The 27549-nt window shown below is 47.2% G+C and overlaps 1 protein-coding gene across 1 annotated transcript; it reads right to left on the bottom strand.

Moving 5' to 3' along the window:
- On the bottom strand, positions 1-25163 carry LOC116849192 (protein Wnt-1). The gene is made up of 4 exons (XM_032826116.1): positions 25022-25163; positions 15492-15754; positions 2526-2803; positions 1-2091 (listed from the first exon to the last, which is right to left on the bottom strand). Exons 1-4 carry the CDS (start codon positions 25120-25122, stop codon positions 1534-1536), a joined length of 1200 nt encoding a protein of 399 aa, XP_032682007.1. The 5' UTR covers positions 25123-25163; the 3' UTR covers positions 1-1533.
- Between the last annotated feature and the right edge of the window lie 2386 nt (positions 25164-27549).

The raw sequence follows: 27549 nt of genomic DNA, 5'->3' as shown, positions 1-27549 counted from the left end.
TCAATTTCTCGTGCCGTTTATTTAATTCTCTTATATGTTTATTTGCATAAATTACGAGCAATAATTAATACATCTATTATGCACAATCCTAGAATCACCGTCCTCTCGTCCAAGGAGCAGGACCTACAGCACTTGCAAAAGATATTTCTTCTTCTTTTCTTTCTTTACGTCCGCGTGCTTCTCGTCGCAATTACGAGAAGCGGAGAAATGAGGAAAGGGAGGAAAGGGCAAAAGAGAGAGAGAGAGAGAGAGAGAGAGAGAGAGAGAGAGAGAGAGAGAAAGAGAGAGAGAGTTATGAGAAGGATATAAAAATAATTTACCACGCTCGCGGTGCCCCCGGGCGTCATTACCGTCGCGTGAAGGGTCGACAGTTATTTACAACAGACACTTTTAGGATAAACTGTGGAATCGCCGATCGGCTCGCGTAGCTGCAAAATATATAACTATCATCTATGTATGTACAAGCACGCGATCTGAGTCGGGGATTGCGCCCGTTTTCTCAGGAGAACAGGCGCCCAAAGCGCTGAAAAATGGGATCTTTTAGAATAAATAACGATTACGAGACCACGATGCCAGATCACGATGCTCGCGTCGCGAATCCATTAAACATTACCTAGAACGAACGCCTCGCATGCAGTAGAAATGAAATAATCGGAGACCTCGTCGATTTGTTTTAACGACAGTTTCATCGATAGCCTCTCAAAACAAAAGGAAGACGACGAAAAAATTCGGACGTCTAATTACCGAGCAACAACGTGAACGATGTATATGTACCTTTTCAGTTCCGACGAATCGTACTTGAGTATTACTTGGGCGGGTTTATAACAGATTCGCCGAATACACTCAATGAATGGCGACCGGCGAACGGTAGTAGCCTCAAATTATCGTCTTTTACTACACGTACGTGTCACAGCTGCGTCGGGTGCTTGACGGGTGCCGATGACGACGGACCAGTCGGATCCTCGTCGGTGAACGGGGTCGCCCGCGAGCCGGTCGTATCTACAACGTTTCCACGCGCCCGACGGATTTTCCGGTTTGCCTTAAAAGAAAGTCTTAGAACGCTACACGATCGCGCGAACGTTTCTCCCACCGTCTCAGTCTTTAGTACGTGCAACGTAATAAATATACGTGATTTCTCTCTTGTCTTCGTACGTTTCGCGTAATACTGGAGAGACGAGGCGAGGCCACGCGCGCTCCCGCACGGGTCTCCGGGACGACTTCTCGGCTACGTCCGGCGGTAGAGTCGCGCGGTAGAGGATCCTCTCGCGTCAGTCGAGACCGTCGGTCGTTCGCGCGAGCGCAAGAAGAGAGAGAGAGATAGATAGAGAGAGAGAGAGAGAGAGAGACTGCCAGCGTCTTTCGATTCTGAAATGAGGATGTGATCCCGTCCCGTAGAGCAGGGACCGCGTGTCGTTACACTGTCGGAGAGATCTTTCTCTCTCTCAAAGAAAGCACGAGTCCAAAATAGCTCAGTTCCTTTCGTAACTTCACGTCACCTGCGAAGCTCGCGAGACCAACCGAGCGCGAGATCCTCTACAGACATGTGTGTACTATTTTTTTCGTCCTGCACACTTGGCACTTGACCTCGCAGCACCAGTGGAAGGTGCAAGCGCACCTCTCGAACGCCATTAACTCCTGCGTCTTGTAGCCCCTGCCACAGCACATGAGGTCGCAGCCGTCCACGCCGATGCTGGTGTCATTGCAGACCCGCCCATGAGTGCCCAGGATGCCGAGTTTCGGGTTCTTCTCACAGAACGGCGGCGACGGCTCCAGATAGACCAGATCCTTCAGTCCAGGCGGCTTGTGCTCCGGATTATACGGCTTGAGCTGGAAGTTGTAGCGATGACGGCGCGGCGGACCCTCGCGATGGCTGTGCACCGAGTTGCTGGCGGAGTTGCTGATGATGGTGTTGCTGTTGCCGCGCGTGCGGTCCGAGTTGCTGACCATAACCCGAGAGGCACCGTCGAAACGGTCCTTCAGGTTGTCGCCAACCACACGGAAGTTCGGCAACCGCATCCAGCAGGTCTTAACTGTGCACGAGCCCGACATGCCGTGACACTTGCACTCCTGCCGCATCTCCGAGGACACGTGCTATAACGAACAACAGACGGAACCCGGTATTTTTCTCTTCTCGGGTGAGATCCTCGGGAGATCTTTGTCTCCGCTTCATATTGCAGAGCTTATTTGGATGCTTTGTTCGATCGATCGGTTTCGTACTTTGACAGTCACTTTGATAAGTTTACGAATCGCGATGTTAATTGAGCAATTTTTTTCCATAAAAGTTATCCTTTAAGGTGACTTTACGCCACAATAAGTAGAAAGTAAATTGAAATGAAATATTAAAAGTAAATTATGATAAAACGGTAGTGATGTAGAAGTGAAAATAAAGATATGTAAAACTATGTAAGAATAAAAATGAATAGAATATAAATAAATAAGAAACAAATCACTCTCTTGAGAGAAAGTAACGTTTTGTTCCTTTACGTGTGGACAGGCATAAAAATCAAGGAGAAAAACGCGCTTACCGCTCTACCGGCCTCATTGTTGTGCAGATTCATCTTCTCGCGGAGATTCCGACCGCGCTCGCCGGTATCGACGAATTCGCGAGAGAACTTGAAGCCGTACCCGATGTTGTCCGAGCAACCACCCCATTCCCAGTCCCGAATGGCGGAGGATGATATGCGTGATTGGTGAGTATAGTCGCAAGAACACGACTGTATGCTGCCCTCGCTACATGCCCTCGCGATGCTGTGAGTCACAGCCGCGCTCGTGATGGCGTAGATGAAGGCGGTCTCTCGGCATCCTGCAAGGAAATCACGGGAAATTTATGACGCGCGCCGTGCTGGAATCCTTCCTCGGACCAGACGCAACCAACGGGAACACGTACGGGTCTCTAAATGTCGTTTCACTAATAGCTACGCGTATCATTTCTTTGCCGCGCAATGATTATATTATCAACTTTAAATTTCACTTAGCGTCTTTTGCGAACGCTCGAAGATGATTCCTCTTTCCTTCGATCACAATTGCGATCGGAACATTTTTCGGCAGTCGCGGACTTTCATGGAATTTATTTTTCTCGACTGAAAGGGAATACAGATATCAATATTGCTATGCTCTCGCCGGCAGCGCAGACAAAACTTTCACGGTGGTTAGTCGCGTGGGAGGTGAGTGGTGACGTCAGGCAACGTCTCAATCCTCCGCAGGAGACTACCTGCGCGCGAGAGGTCCTCGCAGGTGGAAGGTGGCGAGGGAGAACGGGAGTGGCGAGGATCGCGGGAGCGACGAGGAGAACGGCAGAGGGAGGAAGAGAGACAGGCGGGAGACGGTACGTGACCTTAACCCTGAGTGGGCTGACCCGAAGCACCTCGACCTTATCTGCATAAGACGCAGGTGCCTGCCGGCTCCTTTTGTGCCGGTGAAGATATCACGAAGGGAAGAGCGGACGAGGCGATTTCGTAAATTGCGAGCTCGCACCGTGTCAAGACAATGTTACATGGTCCCATTAGCGAGAGAGATATCATATCTGCTGCATCTTTTCGAGACGAGTTTCAAGTTTTCCTCACTTTTAAGCGTCTCCTGTCCCCAGTTCAACCGCAATTCGCCCTCGAGAGTTCTCTTTGGAACAGATGACTAAATGGATAATGACTAAATTATTTTAAACAACACATTCTCCGTAAATTAATAATTATATAATCTGTCCAGCATAAGTTAGTAGGAATTATATATTTGTATTTGATATATAAACAAATTTAATATGCGTATTCGCGGCTGATTCCACTAATTCCGAAGTCCTTGGATCTAAACTTCTTAAATTCTCTAGGAAAAATAGTTTTGCAGTCATGGAGAAAATTGTCTAGATACGAGAAATTTACTAAGACGAATAAATACCTAACAAACACTGCGACATCGTATATGTTCTTCTCATTAGGAATAGGAAAAAAAAATCGATGTTCGCTCATTGAGGATGATATTACATGTAGAAAGTCGTGCACCGATTGGCTGCCGGATAGAGAATTTCTAAAGACCCTAATATTTTCTCTACATGTAATACTATCCTCAATAAGCGAACATCGATGTTTTCTAAACATCGATTCTTTTTGCCCATCCCTACTTCTCACATTTACTAGCAGATATTGCTACAACACTGTTGCTGTAACTTCTAGTAGATACAAAAAAATAGTGATAAATTTCAACTGTAACATTTAGAATTCTATCTGGACTAGCAAAACATTTTTTCGAATAAAGTGGCCGATCAGGGAAAAGTCAGCGAGAGGAATTTCGATTGACGCACACCAAGATGAAGAGGAATCCGTCAAATCGAGCGAGAATAAGACGTTAAACGATTCAACCTCGTGCGAGGGGTGGCTGGCTCGGCCGACAACGACGACCGGCTTGATCATCCGCGACGAATCGAGCTCGGCTATGAGGCCAAAAAATTCGTCACAAGTCTCTTCCATCGTCACGACGATGGCATCCCGTTGCGTGTTTCCTCCTTCACGGTAGTGAACCGCGACCGAGCATGGCGAGAGAAAGAATAGCTGAATCAAGACTGTGCGAGATCACGGAAGAAAGGGAAAGGGAGGAAAGGTGAGAGAGCAGAGGACGGCTGGAGCAGGACGATTTTTCCTAATCTCGCGCTGGGCGGAAGCGAGAGAACGAACGCGAGGGGCACACAAGCTGCACAAACGAAAGAGGGTTCTCGCAGCACTCAGAAGATTTACGTCGTTACACCCCATTATCACGGTGGATCCTTCTCTCTGCATCTCCCCTCTCATCCTAAATTCGATCTGTTCCAGATATTATTTGTCATAATCCAGGACTACCGTGACAGAGTAGGTTACACCGCGGTCACATTGTCCCCCCGTACGAGACGTCGTCAGCCCGAAAGATTAACGAGAACGACAGGGTGTCCTTCCGTTTGACAATATACGCGCGCGAGGTGGCGCGAAACCAAACGAGACAGTCGTCAACTGGTCGGACGAGATGAAAAGTGCGCGAAAGGCAGACTGTTGTAAGAGACGGACATTTTCCGGCGAACGCGTTTCCGGCAAAATCTCCACGTGTTTTCCCCGTTCCGTCTTAATTCTGTTGGACAAGCAAAGGTGTAGCGTGTCTCGTGATGCCGTGCACACCTCGCTGAATCACGCGTTGCCCCACGTGGCCCTCGGCGAGCGAGTTCAATCATCCGCGCGCGGCGAACGGCCTCCTTGATGAACGCTCATTGCCTCTCGTGCAGGATTTCGTAATTCGTGGAATCCTACCCGTTCGATTCTTTTCTTCCAGACGGGGTTTTACGACTTTCAAACAATCGGACTCTCCCGCTGGCGAGATAAGCGAGTCTCGCGGTCTCGTTTCGACGTGACGCGTGAAGACCGCGACACGTTATCGGCATGCGCGGGAGGATAAAACGGCGCGCAGGGAGGAAACCGAAGGAACGGGGTTTCCTCGGAGAACGAGGGAGGTATATCGAGCGGAAAGTTCACGAAGGCAGAGAAAAAAAGCGCGACTCCGTTAATCCTGGCAACGCGCGCGATTATTTGCCCTCGACGTGCCGTTCCTCGCTCTTGTTCAGCGTACGATAAATAGTTCGACGGCGGCTTTATCGACTCGTTCAAATAATACAAGAAGGACAGAAAGAAAGAGAGAGCGTAGTTGAAGAAGGTGCAGCCAGAGCGTGGCCACAGAGTAAACACACGCGCACACATGTCGATGAAAATTTCTTCGTCGTGCTCGAGACTTGCGGCGGAGTGTCAAGGGCGGTGACAGATTCGGAGCGTTTCGGGCTCAGGAATATGTGTATGCGCGGAATGTATATCTCTCGAGGCTTTCTCAACAGAAAATTAAGTAAACCGAACAATGTTCGTTGATATGGCTAATCGGAACAAGCTAATATTAGGGGCTTATTTGGCACAAGAAGCATGTTGGGGTCGTGTTTATATATTTATTGCACTGAGAAAGAAATATCTTGTAACTATATAGAGAAATAATTACACATAGAGAAATAATTATTATAAATTATGGTTAAGAAAACCATATTTTTTAAATTAAATTCTACTATGATGTTAGTGATGATAATCTTATTTGCATGTCACTACTAGCATTATCTTATTTGCATGTCACTACTAGCATTTTCGTAGTAAAATAGCCAAAAAATATGGCTGAAGTCAAAAATAATTTTAGTCAGGTCAAAGATTTTTACATCGACACTTTTCTATGAATTTTTTAACTAAAGAAATTGAAAAACTTAAAAAAATGGTACGAGATCGCAGTTAGGAAAGAGAAAAGTCTGATTTAAGGAGCAATCGAAGAAAATCTCGCGCGATAAAAATAATTTTTTCTCAATGAAATGATTGAAGTCAAACATAAATCAATTTGGATATAATGTACCGCGAATAAGTCGTGTTTTTGTAATAATAATAATTTTTAAGACGTATGACATCTAGTGCACGTCTATTCGTGAACGTCTCCAGTTACGATCGTAGCACACTTCTGCACCGATGTTCTTCATCTCTCGCGATTAAGACGATTAATTTACGGGGTCTGCGAGGCGGACGTGTTGCGATCCAGAGGCTCGATGAAACACATAGAGCAAATATCCACAATCTCCCAGCGTCATTCTCGAGATTGTCCTAAGCGACATCGTCGCGCATATTTACGAGAGACATTTGCGTCTCGGCTGAAATTCCACGGAGATAAAATCGTTAGGAATTATTGCTACTGTCGCGACCCGAGTTCCCTGTCAGCGCGGTATGGGCACGAGTTGTAGCACAACCACCTACGCGTGGAATCTAAAACGATGGGCTGACGACGGTGGTCCCCGAACGATATCGACGACGCGATGATTTATGCAGACGTTGTTGACGTAATACAGCCGTCGGGCCATCAGATGACGGCCCGTGATTTCGAGTGATAGGCTCGACGTAAAGTCGCTTACAATGATTCATTACGGACGTTACGATGAGCAGAGAGGTAAGATTTACCGCCTATGTATTCGGCCGGAAATTGCAAGCCGCGCGGCGTCGATGTGAGGAAAAATGCCGACCCGGGAGACGCGTATCGTTTCCCTTCGCGCGTTCTCACGCGTTACGAAAGCGTCATTTAATTCTCCGCGTGTAATCATATTTTTTTAGACCAATCAGATTCGGGTAAATTTCAAATCTTAACTTTAACTATTATTGACAATCAATATTCTTGGACACCTTTTGTTCCAGAGATATGGAAAACTATGAATATAGCAGCGCAATAAAATCAAAATTTCCAAACAGATTTGCGCTATTGTGGAATTTTCTCGGAGACTTGACGAAAGTTGACGAACGTACGAATATTCCCTTCGGGTCTCACCGACCTAACAATGCACGCGGAGAGTTAATTTAGACGCGCGAAAAAATTAAAAGGTCTTATCGTCAATCAAATATGTGTTACCAATTTTTCGACAAATTAGTAGAAATTAATAAAATTGTTTTACAAATAAAAGAGATAAATAGCGACTTTGGAAAGACAGGTATCTTCGAGAGATCGCAGAGACGTCCAAGAAAGAAAATTATCCGAATCATAAAAATACCGCAGGATTTGTCAGGCAGTTAAACTGTCGAGTGAGACCATTTTTTCGTATTTGATGTACTTGTTGACGATACTTGTCTCTCGATAAGCGGCCACGGCAGGTATTCCGATATGAGTGATCGCGACGGCGGTGGCTCGGCGAGGCCCGAAGATAAGAAAGGCGAAGGTAAGCCGAGAACAGGCAGAACAGTCCCGAGGAACTCGAAGACCGCGAAATAACACATGGAGCGCCATATAGGCCCGCGGGAACGAGAGCGGCCTCGCTGAGGTCGGAGCGACGGGGGACGCGGGTGGAAGAGAGAAAGAGAGAGAGAGAGAGAGGGGAGGGGCACCGTGGAAACAAACAAGATGTAAAAATCACGAAGACCCCATTGGGTCGCGGCTCACGTTTTCGCAAGAAACCGTGGCGTGCCGTCGACACATGTAGCCCATCATAGGCCGCGATTTATGGCGGCGTAACGCCGCGACAAAAAGCGCCCGTTGTCGCCATATAAGACGCGTCCTGCGCCGCGCGCACCGGACAGGTATTGATTGAATTTATCCTGCAAACGGCCCGATTACGTCGATTTAGCGTTGCGCGAACGAAAACATTTGCAACGTGCGCGAAAACTGCGGGCTCGATGAAGATAAGATTAGAGAGACAAAGAGAGGGCGGTGTCACAGGCCAACGAAAAATCGACTAGGACCGCGCGCTGTTCCGTTGATCTGTCGCCAAATAAAGCATCGAGCTCCGACGTCGGCGTACACTATAATGTAATGTGCATAATGCAATCAGTCGGCGGAGAAGACCCGAAATTTGTTACGGATCTGTGCTTCGTTCTCCGCGGAGGCCTCTTTGCGGCCCCGCGCGCTCCTTTCAACGGCCCGCATTTTGCCTTCTGTTGGAACTTCAGTTATAACTGAATCATGAAGATGAAATGCAAACCGCGAAGAGCTGCAGAGTCATTTCGCGGGATAGGGTGCGAACCCGTAACTAATTTTGGACTTCTTTCGTTGATTGGTCGCCTCATTGGCGGGATAGCCAGAGAAAGATGATTATTTGCATACTATGTGTGTGTTTGTGCGTGTGTACGTGTACGCGCGCGAGGGTGGACGTGTGTGTTGTGCGATCGTGTCTGAGCTATTCTCACGTTACAAATTCTATTACCGCGCCGACAACATGTCGAATCCGTACTCTATAACTCATTAACGCGTGCGTGTATCATGGCCCGTTATTTGCATTTCACATTAAAGCAGTTCATGTTACTTGGCTGAATTGATATATGAAAATCACTTGACACGTTCTTCCTTCGCTTTTGAGGCGCGAAACGGAGAGAGACCGGCGACAATCTACATTTCTCAATCACTTCCACTTTCATCTCGCCGAATGTCGAATTGAATTAACTTATAGCCGGGCGCACGCGATCCGTCACCGACACGACGCACCGGTTCTTCCTTTTCTCTCTTGTTTTTTTCTTTCCTTCTTTCTCCGTCTTCTTCTTCTCTTCACAGCCCAAATGATTTCGGATGCGATTCGTCGGATGCAATCTGGCAGAGGAAGAGACAGTGTTGCGATGCGCCCGACGCACCGGGCTCTCGCGAGATTCGCAGTTTACCGAGCAATTAGGCTGGTGGGGCTCGCTCTTGCCGAGCCACGGTGTGCGCGCCGACGACGACGGGAAGGTGGAGGAAGATGCAGGAGGATGCAGGAGGCACGAGAGAAAGGCGCGAGAGAAAGGGGAGAGACCCAAGCGAAGGAGCGAGACGGTGAGGGTACACCAATGCGGTAGGTGGCTCTCGGCGGCGAAATGATTACAGACCGCGAACGCACTCACTACCAGCTATAATATCGAGTACAAACGCAGCCAAAAGTATCCGTCGTGCGGCCCGCGAAAGCCGGGAAAGCCGGGCCCGCGAATCCGGCCGAAACGCCGAATCGAACGCCGAGTCTTGCTTTGCATACGCAACCGTCACTCGCGACATTTAAATTTAAATGTCGTATGTCAAGCTTGCGGTGTCTCGACCTGTCGACAAAAGTCTCGGTTCGTTATACATATTAATTGACAGCGTCGTATATTTTTATCGAATCATCGGGCGAGCGAGCGCGCGCGACGGAGCCCGCGAAGCGAATGCCCGGCCATGCGAATACATTAAGACCGTCTTTCTCACGGGCGAAGTCGCGATTAGCAATTCACAGCGTGGATTGATAACTTGTTCTGCACTTAATAATACGCCCGTGCGGAAACGCCGAGGCATTAAGAGAGAGAGAAAGAGAAATCCATATGGTGAGTATGCGTACCCCTCCCTCCTCTCTCTCCTTTTTGCGAAAGCCCCCGAAAAGAACGCAATGTCCGTAGATCGAATTAGCGTGTCCCGATATATTTATACAAACTAACACTCAAAATCTTACGGCCTGACGCATGAATTTGCATGATTTTGTGCTTTTGGCACAATTAATATGCGTGCTCTGCGAACGGGTGTGTCGTGTCAGTGTCACAGTGTGAAACCAGTGCGAACGCGCGTCCGCGTGTTCCATGTGCTGTGGCTGTGTCCGGTTGCGTGTGTTTGTTGGCCCGTTCGAAAATCCATATATTACCGAGTTACTTTTACGATTTATATTTCCGGTACGGCCGCCGACAGTTTTCGATGCTACGATCGAGAGAGTGCGTCGCCGGCTCTACGTGTAATCCGGAAACGGCCGTTTAGACCGTTAGACGAACGAATTTCTTTTTTCTTCTTCTTTCACTTCTCTCTCTCTCTCTCTCCTTCATCCGAAGCCCCTCTGATCTCTTTATCCGCGAATACGACGACGAGTAATACGACGAGTATGAAGAGCGCTCGGTCGATTGCGATCTACGTTTCCCCCGTGTGCTCGGCGGAGATGAAATCTCGCGGATCCATACGGGGACAAAGAAGATAGCGAGACGAGAGCGGCGACGAGAAGAGCGGAGGAAACTGGTCCACGCTCACACGACGACGAGGACAGAAAGGTGAAAGGTCGAGGGCCTCGTCGTCGTCCGGTGGTTGCGAGCGAGACACCGCGGATTATCAAGGAAGACGGGGGAAGGGCGAGGTCCACGTGAATAAATCCGAATCCATCGTGACGATCGACGAAACGGGAGTCTCCGAGAGCCTTGCGCGGATGGCCGATGCAGGAAGTAATCGATCATTTCTCTCGCGGGCGCTAATTGCGTGTTTAATGGCCGTCTCTACCAACGATGATTAAATCTTAATTTGAGTCCAAGTTCGACTCGAACTCAGGTTATGAGGTTCAGTCACACACACATACATAGAAAATCATGTCATTCTGCTGCGAGGAAAAGCGATTACTCAATTTGCTTAGTTCCGCTTAAGTAACGGTTATCTTTAATAAAGAGGTATTTTCTTAATTAAAATTTTGAAATACACTCATCACGAATTTGAAAAAATCTCTCTCATTATCATATATGCACCTAATAGAAAAAATTTATTTCCCTCGCAAGAATATCATAAAACTGCCGAAGAAAAGAAGTTGGCTTAACTCAGCGTAGAAGAATGAATTGAATTTTTGTTGCAGCTCAATATTCTCAACTGAAATGCTAAGAATTCTGACTATATTCAGAACAAATATTGATGCTTATGATAAAATTACGATAGATTAGATATACAAACTTATAAAATACTCGAAGCAAACAACATTCACTCGAATGTATTTTTCTGTGTGTAGAAACGTGCGTAGGAAAGTATAACGTATCTCACACATATATAGTTGGACATGGCAAGGAGGAAACCGTCGCTTTCTGACGTATATAATTAAATGTCCTCTAATATATGTTTGGTGCACCGTTAGGTGTCCTCTTCACGGCGCGGAATATAATCGCAAGAGGAAGCTACCCACTCGTGCAAAATTGATATCCAACGGTTACTTGATAATTCCGGCGCGCGAGAGAGCAACATTACGATCGATCTTCGAGTCGCGCGACTCGTAATTTATCGCAGACAATTCGTCTGCAATAACTTGCCGGCGAGGCTCGATAGCGCGACGCTATGCTGCATCGTCGTCGTCGTCGTCGTCGTGGTAGCCTCTCGGAGCTGCCGCGAATGCAAAAACGGATACTCGCTGCCGACGGCGTTATTATCCGCGCTTGGCTTTCTCGGCGAGCTTGATTAACACGTCAAGGCGTTATGGATACCGCCGTCACGATCTCGCTCTTTTTCGTCTCGCCAGGTGTCATATAAACGCCGCGCGACACCCGTTCGGATTTGCGGAATTTCTAACGGCCGCCGCCGCGTGTTTACTCCTTAACGGCCACAAAGTATAGTAATAACGCGCGAGAGCTGCGTAAGGCGGGATACCCGTTGCGCGATACCCGCGGCGTGCACCGCGAGTACGCGGACGCTCACGTGTTAAGGCTCGTATACAATACGCGGAGCGAGCTTGGTGTGCGTTGGAATAAGAAGTAAAAGTGACCTATCTCGCTTACGTCTACACTCCAGCTCCCTCACACCGGAAGTGTCTCTCTTACTGAAGAGAAACACTTTAAAGGAGTATAGGAGGGCGCGCGAGATGAGTTACATTTATTTCCTACTTCAACTTACACCGAGTTCACTCCGCGCATTGTAGACGAGTCCTTAGGCGCGTTGCATGGAACATTACGCGCATACATTAAAGCGCGCATCGATGCGTTTTCGCGGAGAATTTCGCGGAAACCCGCTGACCGATCGACGATCGATCAACCGACCGCAAGGTATTCGAGACGCACGCGCGCACGAAAATTTCGCGTAATACTTGGCAAGATCCTGTAAGAGAGGCACCGTGTGTGATAACTCTCAGTGAACATCCTCAAACACGAAGACTACAGGCGTGTTCCCACGTAGGTACAGTTAACACGTCGAATGTCACGGTGGCCACAACCGGTGACGGTCGGCACTATGATACCACCTCATTAAGCCACGTATAAGGTATAATTAATTGTATCTAAAAATTGGGCTTTACGGCCAATAAAAAGCCGACGGAACGAGGTAAAGGACTCACGCGCGTCTCGAATCACATTTATTCGCGGTATCGTTAGTAATTCAATTATCAGTCCGCCTTTATATGCGGCCGTATATACGACCAATGTTAATTACAACGTGACGGTCAACGTGTTAATCATCGGCACGAATGGATCGGACTCGCCGATAGAAAGTGAACGCGGATCGGTGGCCGAAGGGTTCAATCTTTCTTCTCTAGCTCTGAACTCTCGTGACAAGTGAAAAAACTAATCTTGAAAATATATGGTTCGTTTTTCACGAGTTTAAATTGGAGGAGAAGATTCACGTCTAGTTCACTGTCAAATCACTTTTCACGAATTTCATACTACGGAAGAAAATTACATGACTGACAGGTGAGTCTGCGCGAAAAAATTCACGACTAATGCCCAGGTCGGAAACAAGAGTCACAGAGGGATGAACATTAGCGCGGACGACATGAATCTATTTGCAACTAGATACCCGGTGCACATCTCGGGGAGCATCGTCGTACCGGCGATCGGAGCGGAATTCCCCTCCGCGTTCAACGAGCGTCTCGTGTTGCTTTACGTTAACAACGAAACATGTCTCTGGGCGTCGAAGCGTACGCGTTACAGTCTGATGAAAATAATGCGCTCATTCTTTTCTCTCTCTCTCTTCCTCGCACGTTTTACCCCTTTCCCCCCACCTACCTAGCCCTACTCTTTCTCTTCTTTGCGCGCTGCGTGTACTTCTTTTAGTTTTACTAAGTGGCCATATGGGGACATTCGACATAATGGGGTGGGAGCGGCTCGAGCGAAAAAGCTCGGCTTACAATCGCCTCGACGAGATCTAAAAGAGCCGCAGGGGAGCCAGAACTGGTACGAGAAGGTCCATTATCAGGTTGCAAAACATACATCTGGCCGGTGAGGGCACGTGCCCGGGGCCTTCGGACGAAGGGCACGCCCCCTAAGACCCCCCGGTCCCCTGGTCGCTCGTCCGTCCATCCGCGCGCCGTCGTCGCGCTCTCCGGCCCTTCTAACCCCACGACGACTTCGAGCCTTCGCGCCCTCGTGCACTCGATCTATGCGATCGCTCGCACTCGAGAACGAGGTGTTAATGCGCCTCGCCATGAACACCGCGGATGTCGTCTAGCCTAGCACGATCTCGAATGATGACGGAACAATATCTATATGTTCAGCAGACGTGTGATCATTTGTTGCACGTATCATCGATTTTATATTGCGCGATTCGTTGTGCAAGGGGTGTGTAGAAAGAGAACTCGTCAAACTGGACACAAAATTCCGCTGCCATTTCGCAAACTAACACAGACATTTCGCAAATTAAATCGATCTTAACAAGATCATATAAATGAAAGTGTGGCTTTACTAAACACCTACCAAGACAAATAAATACCATAAATATATTGTTGAATGTTCATTAATGGAACAGATTGTAATATAAAAAGGGGACCAGAAAATTTTCGCAAACAATCATACATTTCGCAACAATTGTAAAATTTCGAATTATTAAACGAAGAAGATTAGGAAATTATCAGTTATTGCGGACAATCATACACCTATCTTCTTTAATTAATAGCTAAATATCTACGTGGTAATTTACAAAAGAGTAGAGGACTTTTTTGTTCTGTTTGATATAATGTACAAAACAGACGATGGCAGACGTTGCCATCACGATTTATCTGCCGTATTGCGCGTGATCACTCACTAATATTCTTTCATTAATAATTCAAAATTTTATGTAGTTGTTTGTGAAATGATAGAAGAAGATTTGTGTTCAGTTTAATGAGTTTTACCTGATGAGTGCAACGTAGCTGCATAACAAATTGTCAGACATTTTGTATATTCGCGTTACAGCTAAGGGTTTGTTAAATAAATTTACACAGTGAATCGCCGTACTCGTTCGGAATAATTTGTGTGAATTATGTAATATTTTTCCTTCGTTATTTCATTGGTAACTGATTTCACTTAGAATTGATATTTGTTTGGTCTAATTTTTAAACAATTCATATAATTCTCTTTTCCTTTTTCTCTCTCGCACGCACGCACATTTCGTTTAATGACATATCTTATTCAAGTTCATAAGTTCGACAAGCAAATTTTTCAAATTTGTGTTTAACCGTATACTGATGGCAGTATTTAATTAAAAGATAAAGAGAGAAACGAAGAAACGTTATGAGAAATATAATCCACTCGGAGCGACATGCTTTTCGGCCAGATAAGAGACCAATGATGTCGTTTTTAAATTGGCTCTACACCCGTCGAGAATCCGCGGCTTATCTCGAAGGTGTCGTTCGCGCTCGGCGATTATCGCGATGACGCATTGCGATGACGAGAGATGACGGCCATATTACTTAATCTACCAAGTGTTGCGAGACGTATCGAGCTCGTGTTGGCTCAAGCAAATTGACAGATTTGTCACTCGCGATATATTAACGGCTATAATCGACCCTCCCTCTTTCTTTTTTTTCTCTATCTCTTCTGCTCGTTCCATCTCTTTCTCTCTCTCTCTCTCTCTCGTTTTCCCTGCTGAAACTCGTCTCCACTAAATCTATCCGGTTATCCGGGCATACCGGTTATCGGAGGAGATTACGAGACAATAGTCGACCTTTTGAGCGTAGAACAAATATTTTATGGTCGTTTGTAATTTTTATCATCAAATCTTAGATACGAGGATAACCGAAAAGAGCCCCTGTTTTTCCAATTTGTGTTTCGAACAAGAAAATCAACCCCTCAGTCACACAATTTCCGACTTTTTTCTTATGATAGCGACCTCTCTCGTAGCCATTCCCCCATTTTAACGAACATACAAGTTTCTTTACGCAGATAACATTAAGGTAGAATTCGCTTGTCGAATTTAATTCGATATTGATCGACTCATAATACGTGAGTAAATTGCAGAGACCGTCATCATTATTGCTCGCCGAATGGCGATCCTCCAATTCGGCCGATTAGCACACTTACCCCTATCAACGATCTTGCCAAAGAGATTCTTCCCTCTGAGGAAATTCTTCGTCGAGCAATTCCATCGTCGATTGCGAAACTGGTGTTGACACTCGACGATGGCTTGATTCGCGCCCCTAGCCACTGCCAACAGCACCCCTGGATTTTCTCTAGCTAGGCGCCTCTGTTTTCTCCTGAGAGTCCCGTAAAGCGAAGGCTCCAAGTGTAAGGCGGCCGATGACATTGGCAAAAAATTGTTGGGCTCGCCGGCTTTAGCTATGCCCCTGAAAGCGAAAGAATGTTGTCGTCTTGCATTATGCGTCGGCAATAAAACTTGCGGTAAAGGGATTAACAGTGCACCTCTAAAAGGATTATAGGTCTACGTAATATAGCGAACAGCCCACAATAAAACGGACACCTGTGGAGGACAAAAGGAGAATTGGATAAACAGACAAGGAATGTTTGCAAAGGATAAATTATAGATTTTTTTGTTCTGTCACTAAGAGAATTCTCCCTTGACAAAATATACCTGTAAGGACAGATTAAGATTCTCTTAATAGAATCAAGACAAGGATGATTTTAGCTTACAGGTACATAAGCCTGTATTCCATTTGGGACGACTCCGGAGGTCGACTCCAGGACGGGATACTCGCAATAGATAAGGCAACAAAATAGGCTCGAAAACGTCGACCGACGTTCAAGAGGATAGTCCTCGACGAGTTTTCGCGATAGTCGATCGCGCCAGACGCGTCAGCGCGTTTAAGGACATGTTTTCAAACAGGGATCGTGTTAATGAAGAGCCTCCGAGTAAAATTAGTCCCGCGATCTTGGCGCGGCGCTGCTCGCAGTGCATGCACGCCGTCCGAGGGTAGGTAATCCCGATCGTATATCCTCGACACGGGCGTTAAAGCGCACATAGTATGCGCGCTTTCGCGAAATTATCAATTATAAAATATGCAGCCACGTTCGTTCGGCTCGGCGGTCAAGCTAGCCCCGGCTGCGGTCGAGCTTTAATGCAACGCGATCGCCAGTAAATTCCCTTAATGAGCTCCTCTGTGTGCCGGTTTCGGCGAGCGCGGCGAGCGCGTCGTTATCGTGCGTGTCGCGTATTACATGGCCGTCGTAACACAACACGCATCGGGGCCGATATATCGCGCGAATAAATTTTAATTACGCGGCAATTCTATCTTACGATATAATGCGCCGCGTCATCCGCCGCGATTGCGTTTGTCCCATCCGCGCGAGGCACAGCGCGCGACAGGTGATCGATCCGCGGGGAAGTCATTTCCAATTTATTAAGTGGAGCTTCATTTCATACTTGGTGCGAGCTGCGCTCGTTCTCTGCGATTTTTTCTGATCGATCCGCGATTTTCTCTTATGTTTCTCGGACCTCTTTCCTGTATATTTCGGAGCAGGAGAATCGTCACACTGCTTACGAAAATGATGCCTTCGAATTAGATTCAAGATCAAATTACGGAATTTCGCAGAATCTGCTCGGCCTCAAATGCGTTGTATGCTAACCCGTGGGTGCTTGAGCGTGCGATTTAAACGACGCTCGTCACCGCGAAACGCCGATTTCGCGCGCAAAAAGGCGCGCTTTCGAGAGGGAGCAGGGGAGCGCGAGAGCGAGAGAACGAGGAGCGACGAAGGTGGATTAGCACGAAAGACGAAACTGGTTCAGCAGTTTCGATCAACGGTAGCTCGTCGTGTGTATATATTGTGTATATAGGGTGTCCGCGCGTGCTCGTTATAGATTCTTCAATAGGCAATTTCTGTGGAAACCGATTGAACTGATCGTTTACCGTGACCTTAAATTTGCAGCTTTGAGTATTTTATTAAAATCTCAATCTAAATTTTCTAGCGGCAAGGACCACTTAGAATAAAATAAAATGCAAGACTTTATCATCTGCTTTCGATTACTTTCGATTAGGAAATTATGAATGTTACTCGCACCAAGATTCTTGGATCAGTTGCTTGAAGCTTGTTGTATCTGTGATTTGGAGGAAGAGTTCTCGACTTCCGATACACCCTGTATGTATATAAATCAAGCTGCCGCGCGTGAGTCCGGCCTGCGAAAGAATTCGCGTCCCGATCGATCGAGCATCGCGCAGAAAAACGTTTAAATGCGCTCACGGTGTGCCCTTCGTGGGAAGAAGGATGCGCGGTCCTCGAAGAAACGCAGGACCGCGCAAAATGCATACTGATCAAGGGCAGTAAGAAACGCGTCGTAACCCGCTCGAATCTCCGACAGAAAAGTCGCGGGACTATTCGCGATTCACGTCTAAGGATGATTCTAAGCGAACGCAGGTGCATTATTCGCGTTTTTTTATATTATTTCTCATATATACATTTCTGGAATTTTAATGTCTCGATTCAAACTCTATATTCTCGTCCAACGAAAGCGCGGAAGTGATTGTTAACGCGCAACACATTTTACGTCACGCAATCCTTCGTCATCTTCAAACGAACGGCAGAGCTGCAATTCTAGAAAATAAAACGACATCAGCAGCGACTTTGAAACGCGACGCAAGCACGTAACGCCGTAAAACGTCGATACGACATGAGAAAGAGAGGAAGAATAGAGAGGAGGGAGGGAGGGAGGGAGAGAGGGAGGGAGGGGGAGAGAGAGAGAGAGAGAGATGGGGAACCGCGAAAGAGGAACTTGCCGGAGCCCAAACAGGGTCGTAAACGTCCGCGGCCGATTTGCTCCGCGTGAAAAAGCGTCGAACGCGCTGGATATTTATTCTTCTTTAACGAGAGAGAGGGATCGCGGCGCACGCTCGCGCGACCCTTATTTAAAATAGCTCGCGCGCGCTGGGATCGGATCAGTCGTCGCCCAGCATAATAAACAGGTAATCAGTGTCGCCGCGACTCCGTCGACGCTCCGCGGTCCCGGGCGCAGATCGAGGAGAGCTCTGACAGAAACCGGGCCGCGGGGCGGCCACAAACGCGAAATCGCTGTCAGCCGACCGCCACCGAGATCTCTCGTTGACACTCTGAGCGGGCTAAACAAACTCGCGCGAGCAGCACGAGGTGGCGGACACACGTGGCTCGGTAAAAGGAGACGGAAGATTGTTCCCTGATACTGGCTTTGTTGGATTATCGTGTCAGGAACGCGGCGATTACTCTCGATCCACAATAGATGTAGTAAGCTTTCAACCGTTCTAAGAACTCTAAGCCCGAAACTGTCATGTAATTTTTAGCTAAAAGCGCTTCCTATTGTTGCCTAAAATCGTAATCCCTAAACTTTAAACAGTCAATTTGTTCGATTCCAGCTCACTCAAAAAAGGTTTTGCTAATTCTAGGTAGAATTCTAGATGTCATAGTTAAAATTTATTGTTTCTTTTTTTATATTTACTAGAAAATTATCTGTGATATGTAGGATTTACAGTAGCAGGATTTCAAAAATATCTGTTCGCAAAATTAGATGTAAAAATTATACATTCGTTGTTAGTCTTCTTTGTCTACCAATAATTTTTATGAAAATTCGTCTTAATCTGAATGGACGTCACAGGGAGGCTTTCTTGCTAAATTTCGCAAATAATCCAGACAGAAAATGTGTCTCTGTCATTGGCATTAATTAAATATACAACGCATGCGATATCACAATGTTTGCTAATCATTTGTCCATCTCAGCTAATATCTTATGTCTTAATTTTCGTTGTGACTGCAAGATCATTTTTTTGAGCGTAAGGTAGCGTGAGAAACGCTTTTTGCCAAAAATTATAACCTTTAGAACAAAATGTTACAACTTTACTACATCTGTTGTAGATTGGAACTTAATCCTTGCTAGAAAGTGATGAAACGAGGAAGGGATGACGATTCGTTTGATGCGAATCAATTTGCGTATCCGCGAGCAAAATTCAGAGAAAACAACGGCACACACGAGGAATCCAACAGCACCGATGAGAAGTAGCGAACTACGTATGTGTGTGTGTGTATGAAGAATACGAACACAGGCGCTACGATTCGTCACAGGCGAGTTCTCCGCGAGCTCGCACGCGGCCGATGCGACGTGTAATGCCGGCGTTGCGTGTGGAGTCGCCGGTGCGTACACGATGCACCCGCGCATTCAATAAGCAATGGCCATAAATAAGCCGCGGACCGGTTAGGATATATCTATTGCTTGCAATTTATGTCGGACTGGAAACCTCACGGACACGACTCCTCTGTCTCCTTCACCCTCGCGCACCCTTTACCGCCAGACGACGGCCGAGACGAAAATAATTTATAGCGCTGGGGCGAGGGTGGAGGAAGAAAAAAGGAGGACGATCCTTTCGACGTTCTCGCAGCAGTAAAAAGGTAATTTAAATTATTATTCACTCACGTTGTTATATCATTGAATTGTCGCGATTATTCCAATTCGTTGACGTCGCTTCTTGCCTTTCTTTGGAATTGCGCAAGGATCCATACCGGAAGAGAATTCGCGCGACTGTTGACTTCATAGAGCGAATAAGCGGTCGACACTGTTTATCAAATCTCACGGCTGCTATTGACTGATGTTTATGGGGATAGATTGATTCACGTTTCAGCCCGAATGCCCATGAATCCTTCGTTGCTCTCCAATTGCCGATTGTCGAGAATCGGCCGATCGAATGATCTCGTCACACGACAAGGCTGTCGCTTGTTTTGTATCTCGATACCGAGATGTAATTGATGAGGTCATTATTTATCCTAGAAGAGCTCGCGCTATGATTTCAGCGTCGATAACTTTACCCTCCGCGCGTGTTACTCTTAGATTCGACGACGACGAGCGAATGTTGCGTGTAACGAATTTAAGAATCAAATCGATCAAATCGAAAGTCTGACAAATATTTAGAGTGCGATAATATAAGTAAAAATTCATTATAAAATTACGGACGATTTTCCACACGAGGCATGCCGGGAAAAGCAGGCATCTTTGATTAAAATCTGTAGACTTGACATCTGTAGAAATTGGAGTTGATTATAAAAGTGGATTAGGTAAAAGTATCAATGCTCAGACACATATCTAATCCTGAACATTTTTGTTGTTTTGGTCTTTAAATACGAATAGTTAAACTCTTAACATAATATATATGTATTTTTTATATTAAAAATTTTTAAATATTCGTACACTGAAGAAACGTTGGATTAACCAAATTTCTGATGGAATATAAACGAATCAGAAAATTTCGGTCAATGTTATCAGAATACTGTTCAAGTCGACCAGAAATCTCGTTAACTCTTGAACAGAATTATAAATACCAATTGAAAGGAACTTCAACCTAGGTCGTTCCTCAAATATTTGATTAATTCAAACGTTCTGTGATTAAAGACCAAAACAATGAGAATGTCAAGGATTAAGTACGTGTCTGGAATTGGCGTTTTTATCTTAATTGTAAGTCGGTTTGTTGAGTTTTTTTATTGACGCACACGATGCGAATTCGCCTTGTATTCCCTTTTAGCCCGCACCAATGTCCGCGTTTCCAAGCGTGCAGCAACAACAACGTTCAGGTCCGAGCCGCGAAGCGATCCCGACGTACGTCATTTCTAACATGAGTCCGTCCATATCCAGAACGACAGCGTCGTGAATCAGGTCGTGATGCCATGAATCAGACGGAGATGTCGCAGCGTCGGTCGAGCCCGTCGACGTCTTTTTCATTCGGTCGACCGACTTCTCGTCTTTCTCGTAGGAGAGCACGCTTGTCACGACGGCTGTACACCTCGCTCCTGATTCTCGTTCCCGAGAGTCGTTCAACGTCGATGAATCGGTCCCGAGACTACCGGTTCGCGACGAAAACAACAGACACGAGATCGTAACGAACGTTGTGGGATATCACGATCGCGACGGACACGCGGAGCGACGTTTGTTCGAAGCTCGAAACATGAGTGATTAATCGCGAGGTTCTCAGGCGTTCCTCTCGCGAAGTGCAACGTGTCCTGCAGATATCCCGGAGCACATTACATGCTAAATATGCGATTGGCATCACGACCTCCAATATCGACATTTCGCGGAAAATACGTCGCTGGTTGATCACTCTCCGTTACACCGCGTTAGACTCATGTCTTGTTTACTTCTTACTTTTCTTAATATTGTAATGCAAATCTCTCTCCTTCTCTCATTGCTTACTCTGCGGCATGACGGCAAAGTAATGGCGTCCGATAAAATCGCACGGATATCATTTTATAAGGCAAAGTGCGAGCGTGCGCCTTCGCGCGAAGACGGAAAAACGCGCGAGGCTTAATTAACGATCGCGCGTTCGCGCGGCACAAGTAATAATTCGCCGTGCTCGTGCGCCTCCTTAAAAATCCGAGAAGTCCTCGTGCGAGCCCGCGCGCTTTATGTCGCCGCGAGGTGTAATTATTGCTCTCGCCGGCAATTAATCGTCACCATTAGCGCCAGATGTGGCCACCCACGGCGCTCGATAACGCACGTCGAGACCGTCGCCACGTCGGTCCTCGAGAGTTCGAGTGCGCTCGCCAGTCTATCGATCGTCGCGATTGTACTTGTCGACCGATCGATCGATTCCGTCGATCCCCGGCAAATCTGATGCGGATAACAGCTAGCACGACTCTCCCCGCGCTTTTCTGCGACCGACTCGTCTGCCCCTCGCATTCCGATCACAGCTGTTCGGACACATTTATTTTTATATTATTATACATGCATTGGGAAAAAAGTGTTTGCTACTTGCAACTATAATCGCATATAGAATTACTACAAATTATGACCTAGAAAAAATTTTTTATTAAATTCTACTAATATTAGTGATAATAACCTCAAATGCATGTTCTTACTACCATTTTTTTGCTACGACAACCAAAAGATACAGGCAGAAAATAATTTTAGTTGACTCAACAATTTTTTTTCTATCAGTGTAAAGAGAATTTCACATAGCAAAAATTATTATAAAATTTTATAATCAAGGAACACATCGACATTTTGCAATAATTGGCTATCTTTTTATTTCATATGTGCTATTCATATTTTATGAAATGTTAAAAAAATTTGCTGTATTTCTCGAAAGTTACTATGTTATTTAGTGAAATAGATCTTATTGACAGTCTATTCCTACATTAGTAAGACTAAAAAAAATTATTAAAAAAAACTATGATATTCTCTTCGTGTTAAAATAAAGAATAAGAATATTATCATAGAGTTATCTTTTTTTTACTTACATTAAAACAATTTTGAGGAATTTTTCTGCGAAGGAATTCTACGTTTTTTTTTTTTACGGTTCAGAGACTTTTTGTTTCCTCACTTTCCTTTAGTTCAAAGGAGATTTTTATTTGCATTTACCCAGACGGCACCAATGTCCGGTACGCCATTACGAGGATGCCGAAAGGCTATCTCAAAAGGGTTCTCGAGAATCTCGGAGAGTCTCTCTTGAACTGTTGTTTCGAGTGATTGCTCAGTGGTACCCGTGGATTTTTAGCGACGCGCCGCCGTGCTCTACTTCGGTCGTGTCACTCATCAACGATTCTACACACGCACTTAAGCGATAGATACATCCCCGCGCGACACACTATCGTGGACAAGATCGAGGACAATCGAGTCGATCTCCTTTTCCTCTCCACGATCGTGAAAATGCGAACCGCTTGAGCGGCCCGAGCTGACTCGGGAATTGTCGGGGCACGCGCGCGAATTGTCGTGTCGTGTCGCGATTCAATTAATTTAGCTGCAATAACAATCGCCGGGCGAAGCGTCGCTCGCGAGTCCTCGGGAAACCGGGCGAGCCAGGCTGATTTATCGCCGGCGGTTTATCGTTACGGCTGGATATTCGCCGTGAGAGACTTATCTGCCAGGATAGTATACGAGCGCGGGCGCTCGATCGCGCGTTATTTATCGTCGGTTTAATGAAGTTAGTCATTATCTAACACGCATCGCGCACGGGCGCGTGCTCATTCGCGAGAGAGCGTTCGCGAATCGGAACGAGTGGAGTTAGAATTATGATTAATGAATTAATAACGACACGCGCGGCGCGCGCGCTACCGCGATTAGCGCGATAAACGCCGGGGCGAGACAGGTGTTAATGCGTGCGAGGCGGGCTAATTAACGCGCGAAGGTCAACTCGATTCAGCGGTGGGTAACAGTTTAATTAGGGCCGAAACCGCGCCGAACGCGCGACGTCGAGACGAGAAGGAGGGAGAAGTGCCGCGAGACGTCCTCCTTCTCTCCTTCTCCTTCTTCTCCTCCTCTCTTCCTCCTTCTCGCGACACGTTCGCGAATATAGCGCGCGTTTATGTGAAACGTGAAAGCTCCTCGGAGAAACGTGTTACGTGGGAAACACGTGACGAGGAAAAGTGTCATTATAAGATGGAATGGAAAACGAGTGGCCGGGGAGGTGTAATTTCCATCGTTTCCCTTTTGCTCTTCAGGAAACTGTGGAAGTCATGAATACGCGATGAGCTCTGACGAAAACTTCCGCGGCGACGAAATTCAAGACACATCGTAGCCCACACGATACTTGTTCGTCCATGTTTGGTTCAAGCGTCGAATTTATTTTGAAAGAAGGTGTGACGATAAATACCTCACGATAAATGTCCACCCCCTCGTTTTTGTCACACACCTGCGTGAAGTAACTTGACAGCTATGTAAATCGCTCAGATCCCGAGGATGCGACCTGACATTTTTCTCTCTCGGGCAATTGAACAAAGAATTTTCGTGGATGTGCTTTCTTTGAGAATCACCGAGTACATGATTGATGAAGAACACGAAAAAACGTTCAAGCTCTTGGCTTTCACATCGATGTAAACTCGCCGCGGAACAGAGGCAGGCCCACGTGGAGTTGATGGGTGGGCCCTGCGGCGTGATTTTTACTCCCGATGATTCAGCGATCGCAATCGCGATCTTAATTAACGCTCGGTTCATTCAACGCTATGATGTCACTGGAAAAGAACTCCTCAGAATCGCTAATAGCGGGGAACGCGCGCGAAAATTTTTTGTTGTCGTCAGACAAATGTCTCGAGACTGCCAAAGGCTATTTCTAGGTACACATGACGCGCGCACTTTCGACGGAAGCGTAGTGATCACTGACAGTTACAAAAAAACAACCAGTTAATAAAAGGATTGTCTCCTCTAAAAAAAAGAGAGAAGGCGATAAACCAAGCTACTTGTTGCGTAGACACAGATACATATCTTCTTTTCGCGGAAAAGTCTATTTTATCTATTTCAATTTCATTTCATCTATTTCAAGAAATTTTCAAGAAATTATTTCAAGACGCGTAATGGACAAGAAACGTCAACTCTGCACGTCGCATCAAACGGATCACGGGAGAGTTCAAAATGTTCAAACAAGAAATACGTTTCTCTCAGAGTCTACCCCTCCTGCCTGCCGCGGTCCCCTGCGACCTCTTCCTTGCATTATGCAACTCTAGTCGATAACATTTTTTTCATCAACAAGTCTACCAAGACGCTCGGTGTAAGCATAATTTATTTCGAGAATCTCCGCGCGGTAATATCCGCGATGCAAAAAAGCTTTACGACGCGGCGTGTTTACAAGCATTTGCGATGGGGCGGATATCCGACTTCTCTCTCCTCGTCTCGTATTAAAAGCGAAACTCTCCCCGGGCGTCGTCGCCACGGTACTCACCACCACATGGATCCCCTGCCGCGATTCTTGTTCCTGGTGATCTCCGCCTGCGGCGCGTACACCGTCACCGAGAGCGCGGCGAATACGACCAAGAGCCTCATCTTCTGCGGCGTGTGTCTCGCGTGTCTCGATCCCGGTAGTGTCCTCCACCACCTCCACCACCACCACCACCACCACCACCTCCTCCTCCTCCTCCTCCGCTTAGATCCTTTCTCTCTCGTCCTTTATCCCCGATCGGGAGCACCGTGCGCACCAACTATCACTGACCGAACATCTCGCGCGGTACCCCGCGCCTGTCTTTTCTTTCTTTCTTTCCGTCTCTCCTTCTCTCTCTTTCTATCTGTATCCCTCGATGTCGTCGACGCGAACTCGATCCTTCGAATCGCACTCACGAGGTCGTGCGCATGACCCCGGCGCTAATCGCCCGATAAGATCGTCCTGGGATTAAGCGCGATCCTTCCGGGGTGCTTCGATAACGGTCACTGATCACCGCGGCGTCACCCCGTAGTCCACGGAGTTCGGCGGAGCGTGTCGGGAGCCGACAGACGTTATCGTGCGTGGAGAAAGAGAAATAGATAGAGAAAGAAAAAGAGAGGGAGAGGCGTATATCGTCCTTCAGCGGAACACTTGTGCACGCACTGTCCTGCAGATCCGGCTGTCTACTTCGTGAACGAGTGACGAGTGCAGCACGTCAAAGCACGACTTGTCGACGTATCGGCCGATCCGACAAGACAGGACTCCACGACGCTTAAGGCTTCCGTCGTCGACTGTGGCCGAGAAACTGATCCATCCCCGCCATGAAAACTCACCCCCCCAACAAACTACCCTCGAGGGGTGGGTGTCACCCTTTGAAGACTAGCGAGTCAGCAAGCGATTAATGGTGGGAAATAGACACAACCGTCCACACTCACAGAAGCTGGAGTTTAAGAGCGTTTTATACCTGCCAGCTACCTCTTCCAAGTGGACGTTATATTCCAGCTGTGTGGTCGTACGGTTTAAAACCGGGTAAGCCGAGGCACGCACACTCGGCAACGTCACCGAAGCTGCCAGGCTTTCTCGTCTGTAAGCTGTATCAAGGGTGGCTTGTACGCGCGCCACGCTCCGCACCTTCCGTTTCGTTCGTCCGTCGACCGTCCTTTCCAACTCTCTGCTTCCTCGACAGGGAGGTCCTCGATGGTGGACGTCTGCGGCGGCGGCGGTGGCGGCGGCGGCGGCGGCGGCAGCGACGACGACGGTGGCGCGCGCGCGTGCATGCGTGCCTGCCGCGGGCGTGCGTGCACGCGTGCTCGTGTCGGGGTACGACGACGTAAGGCAACGTAGGGGAGAGAAATTCTATCCACTCTTTTCTGTTTCTCGCCCTCTCTTTCTTCTGCTCGTTTCTTTCTTTCACTCGCGTTCTCTCTCTCTTTCTTTCCCTCTCCCCCTAACCGCCAGTCCCTCTCTCTCTCTCTCTCTCTCTCTCTCTTTTGATCTCTGGCAGTTTCTCTCTGTCTCTTTCGCTCTCTCCTCCGTTCGTACGTTGCGTTTCGCGCTGCCCTCACGCTGCTTGGGGGGTATGGTGCAACGAGCTGGAGAACCACCAATACCCTTCGACGGGCAAGTATAGGCCTCGGCTAGCGACTGCACGCGCTCCTCCGCGGAAGAGCCGATCTTTCTTCAGAGAGAGAACGGAACGTTCTCCCCTCCCCCCTGTCGCGGTGGGGACCAGTGGACCCCCCCAAGACCGATTAAATCTCGCCCCGCCTCTCACGGCTTGGCCCCAGCCTCTCTGCCCCTGCCCTTCCTCCACTGACGTGCGGTACCATCTCTTCAGCTCGCTTCCCTCCCGATGTTTTCCCGTCATCCGCTTCTTTCTCTTCCTCGCCGTCGTCATCGTCGCTCTCTTCCATCGCTCGGCGTTGGCGTTCGTTGATGATTCTCTCTCATTTCGGTTCTCCTTTCTCTACTTCCTCGTTCTCTTCTTCTTCCTTATCTTCACCATTTTCTTTTCTTACTTTGTTCTTTTCTTTTATTTATTTTTTGTAAAGTCTACACAGAAGGCGTCTTCAAGTCGAAGCAACTTCTCTCGACCGAATAACAGTTGTACGAGATTAATGAGAAGAAGAAATTGAAAGTGCCGAAGGGAAATTTATGCCTTTGAAGCAATATTAATTTGTCAGTACGAATTATTTTTGATGACAGGTGTTGACTGATCAACAGAGGGAGAAGGATGAGCGTAATTCCTTGCAACGCTTAACGAGACATTATTATTGATTGCACTGTATCTCGAAATCTGTCTAACCGATGTAATTTCAAGGGATCGACAAGGTATCTGTTTTTGCCAAGGGCTCGTCCTGACAAGAGTCTCTTCAGTCAGTGGCTATATTAGCGCAGCAAGACTTGTGTCTATTTCATCACATTCCCGTTTGCACATCCTTGTCTCTCCGTGAAGTAAGCCTGGCAGTTTCTGACAGAGCCAAACGAGCACGTGGCTCTCAAGGGGAAACGGTGGGCAGATCCTACCAAGGCTACGCCCGATAGGCCCCCAC

This window comes from Odontomachus brunneus, unplaced genomic scaffold (genome assembly GCF_010583005.1).
Source record: "Odontomachus brunneus isolate Ranch 3 - 2012 unplaced genomic scaffold, Obru_v1 Obru_scaffold_005, whole genome shotgun sequence".
Classification (NCBI taxonomy): Eukaryota; Metazoa; Arthropoda; class Insecta; order Hymenoptera; family Formicidae; genus Odontomachus; species Odontomachus brunneus.
The sequence above is the reverse complement of the archived record's forward strand: the minus strand, read 5'-3'. Positions and strand labels throughout refer to the sequence as shown.

What these genes read in the sequence shown, in the direction of transcription:
- LOC116849192 (XM_032826116.1), bottom strand. Translation starts at nt 25,122, where the DNA reads ATGAGGCTCTTGGTCGTATTCGCCGCGCTCTCGGTGACGGTGTACGCG. An exon ending in GGCAGGGGATCCATGTGGTG is followed by an intron (nt 15,755 to 25,021) that starts GTGAGTACCGTG and finishes TTTCGCTTTCAG; the next exon opens with GGGCATAGCTAAAGCCGGCG. An exon ending in ACAATGAGGCCGGTAGAGCG is followed by an intron (nt 2,092 to 2,525) that starts GTAAGCGCGTTT and finishes TGTTCGTTATAG; the next exon opens with CACGTGTCCTCGGAGATGCG.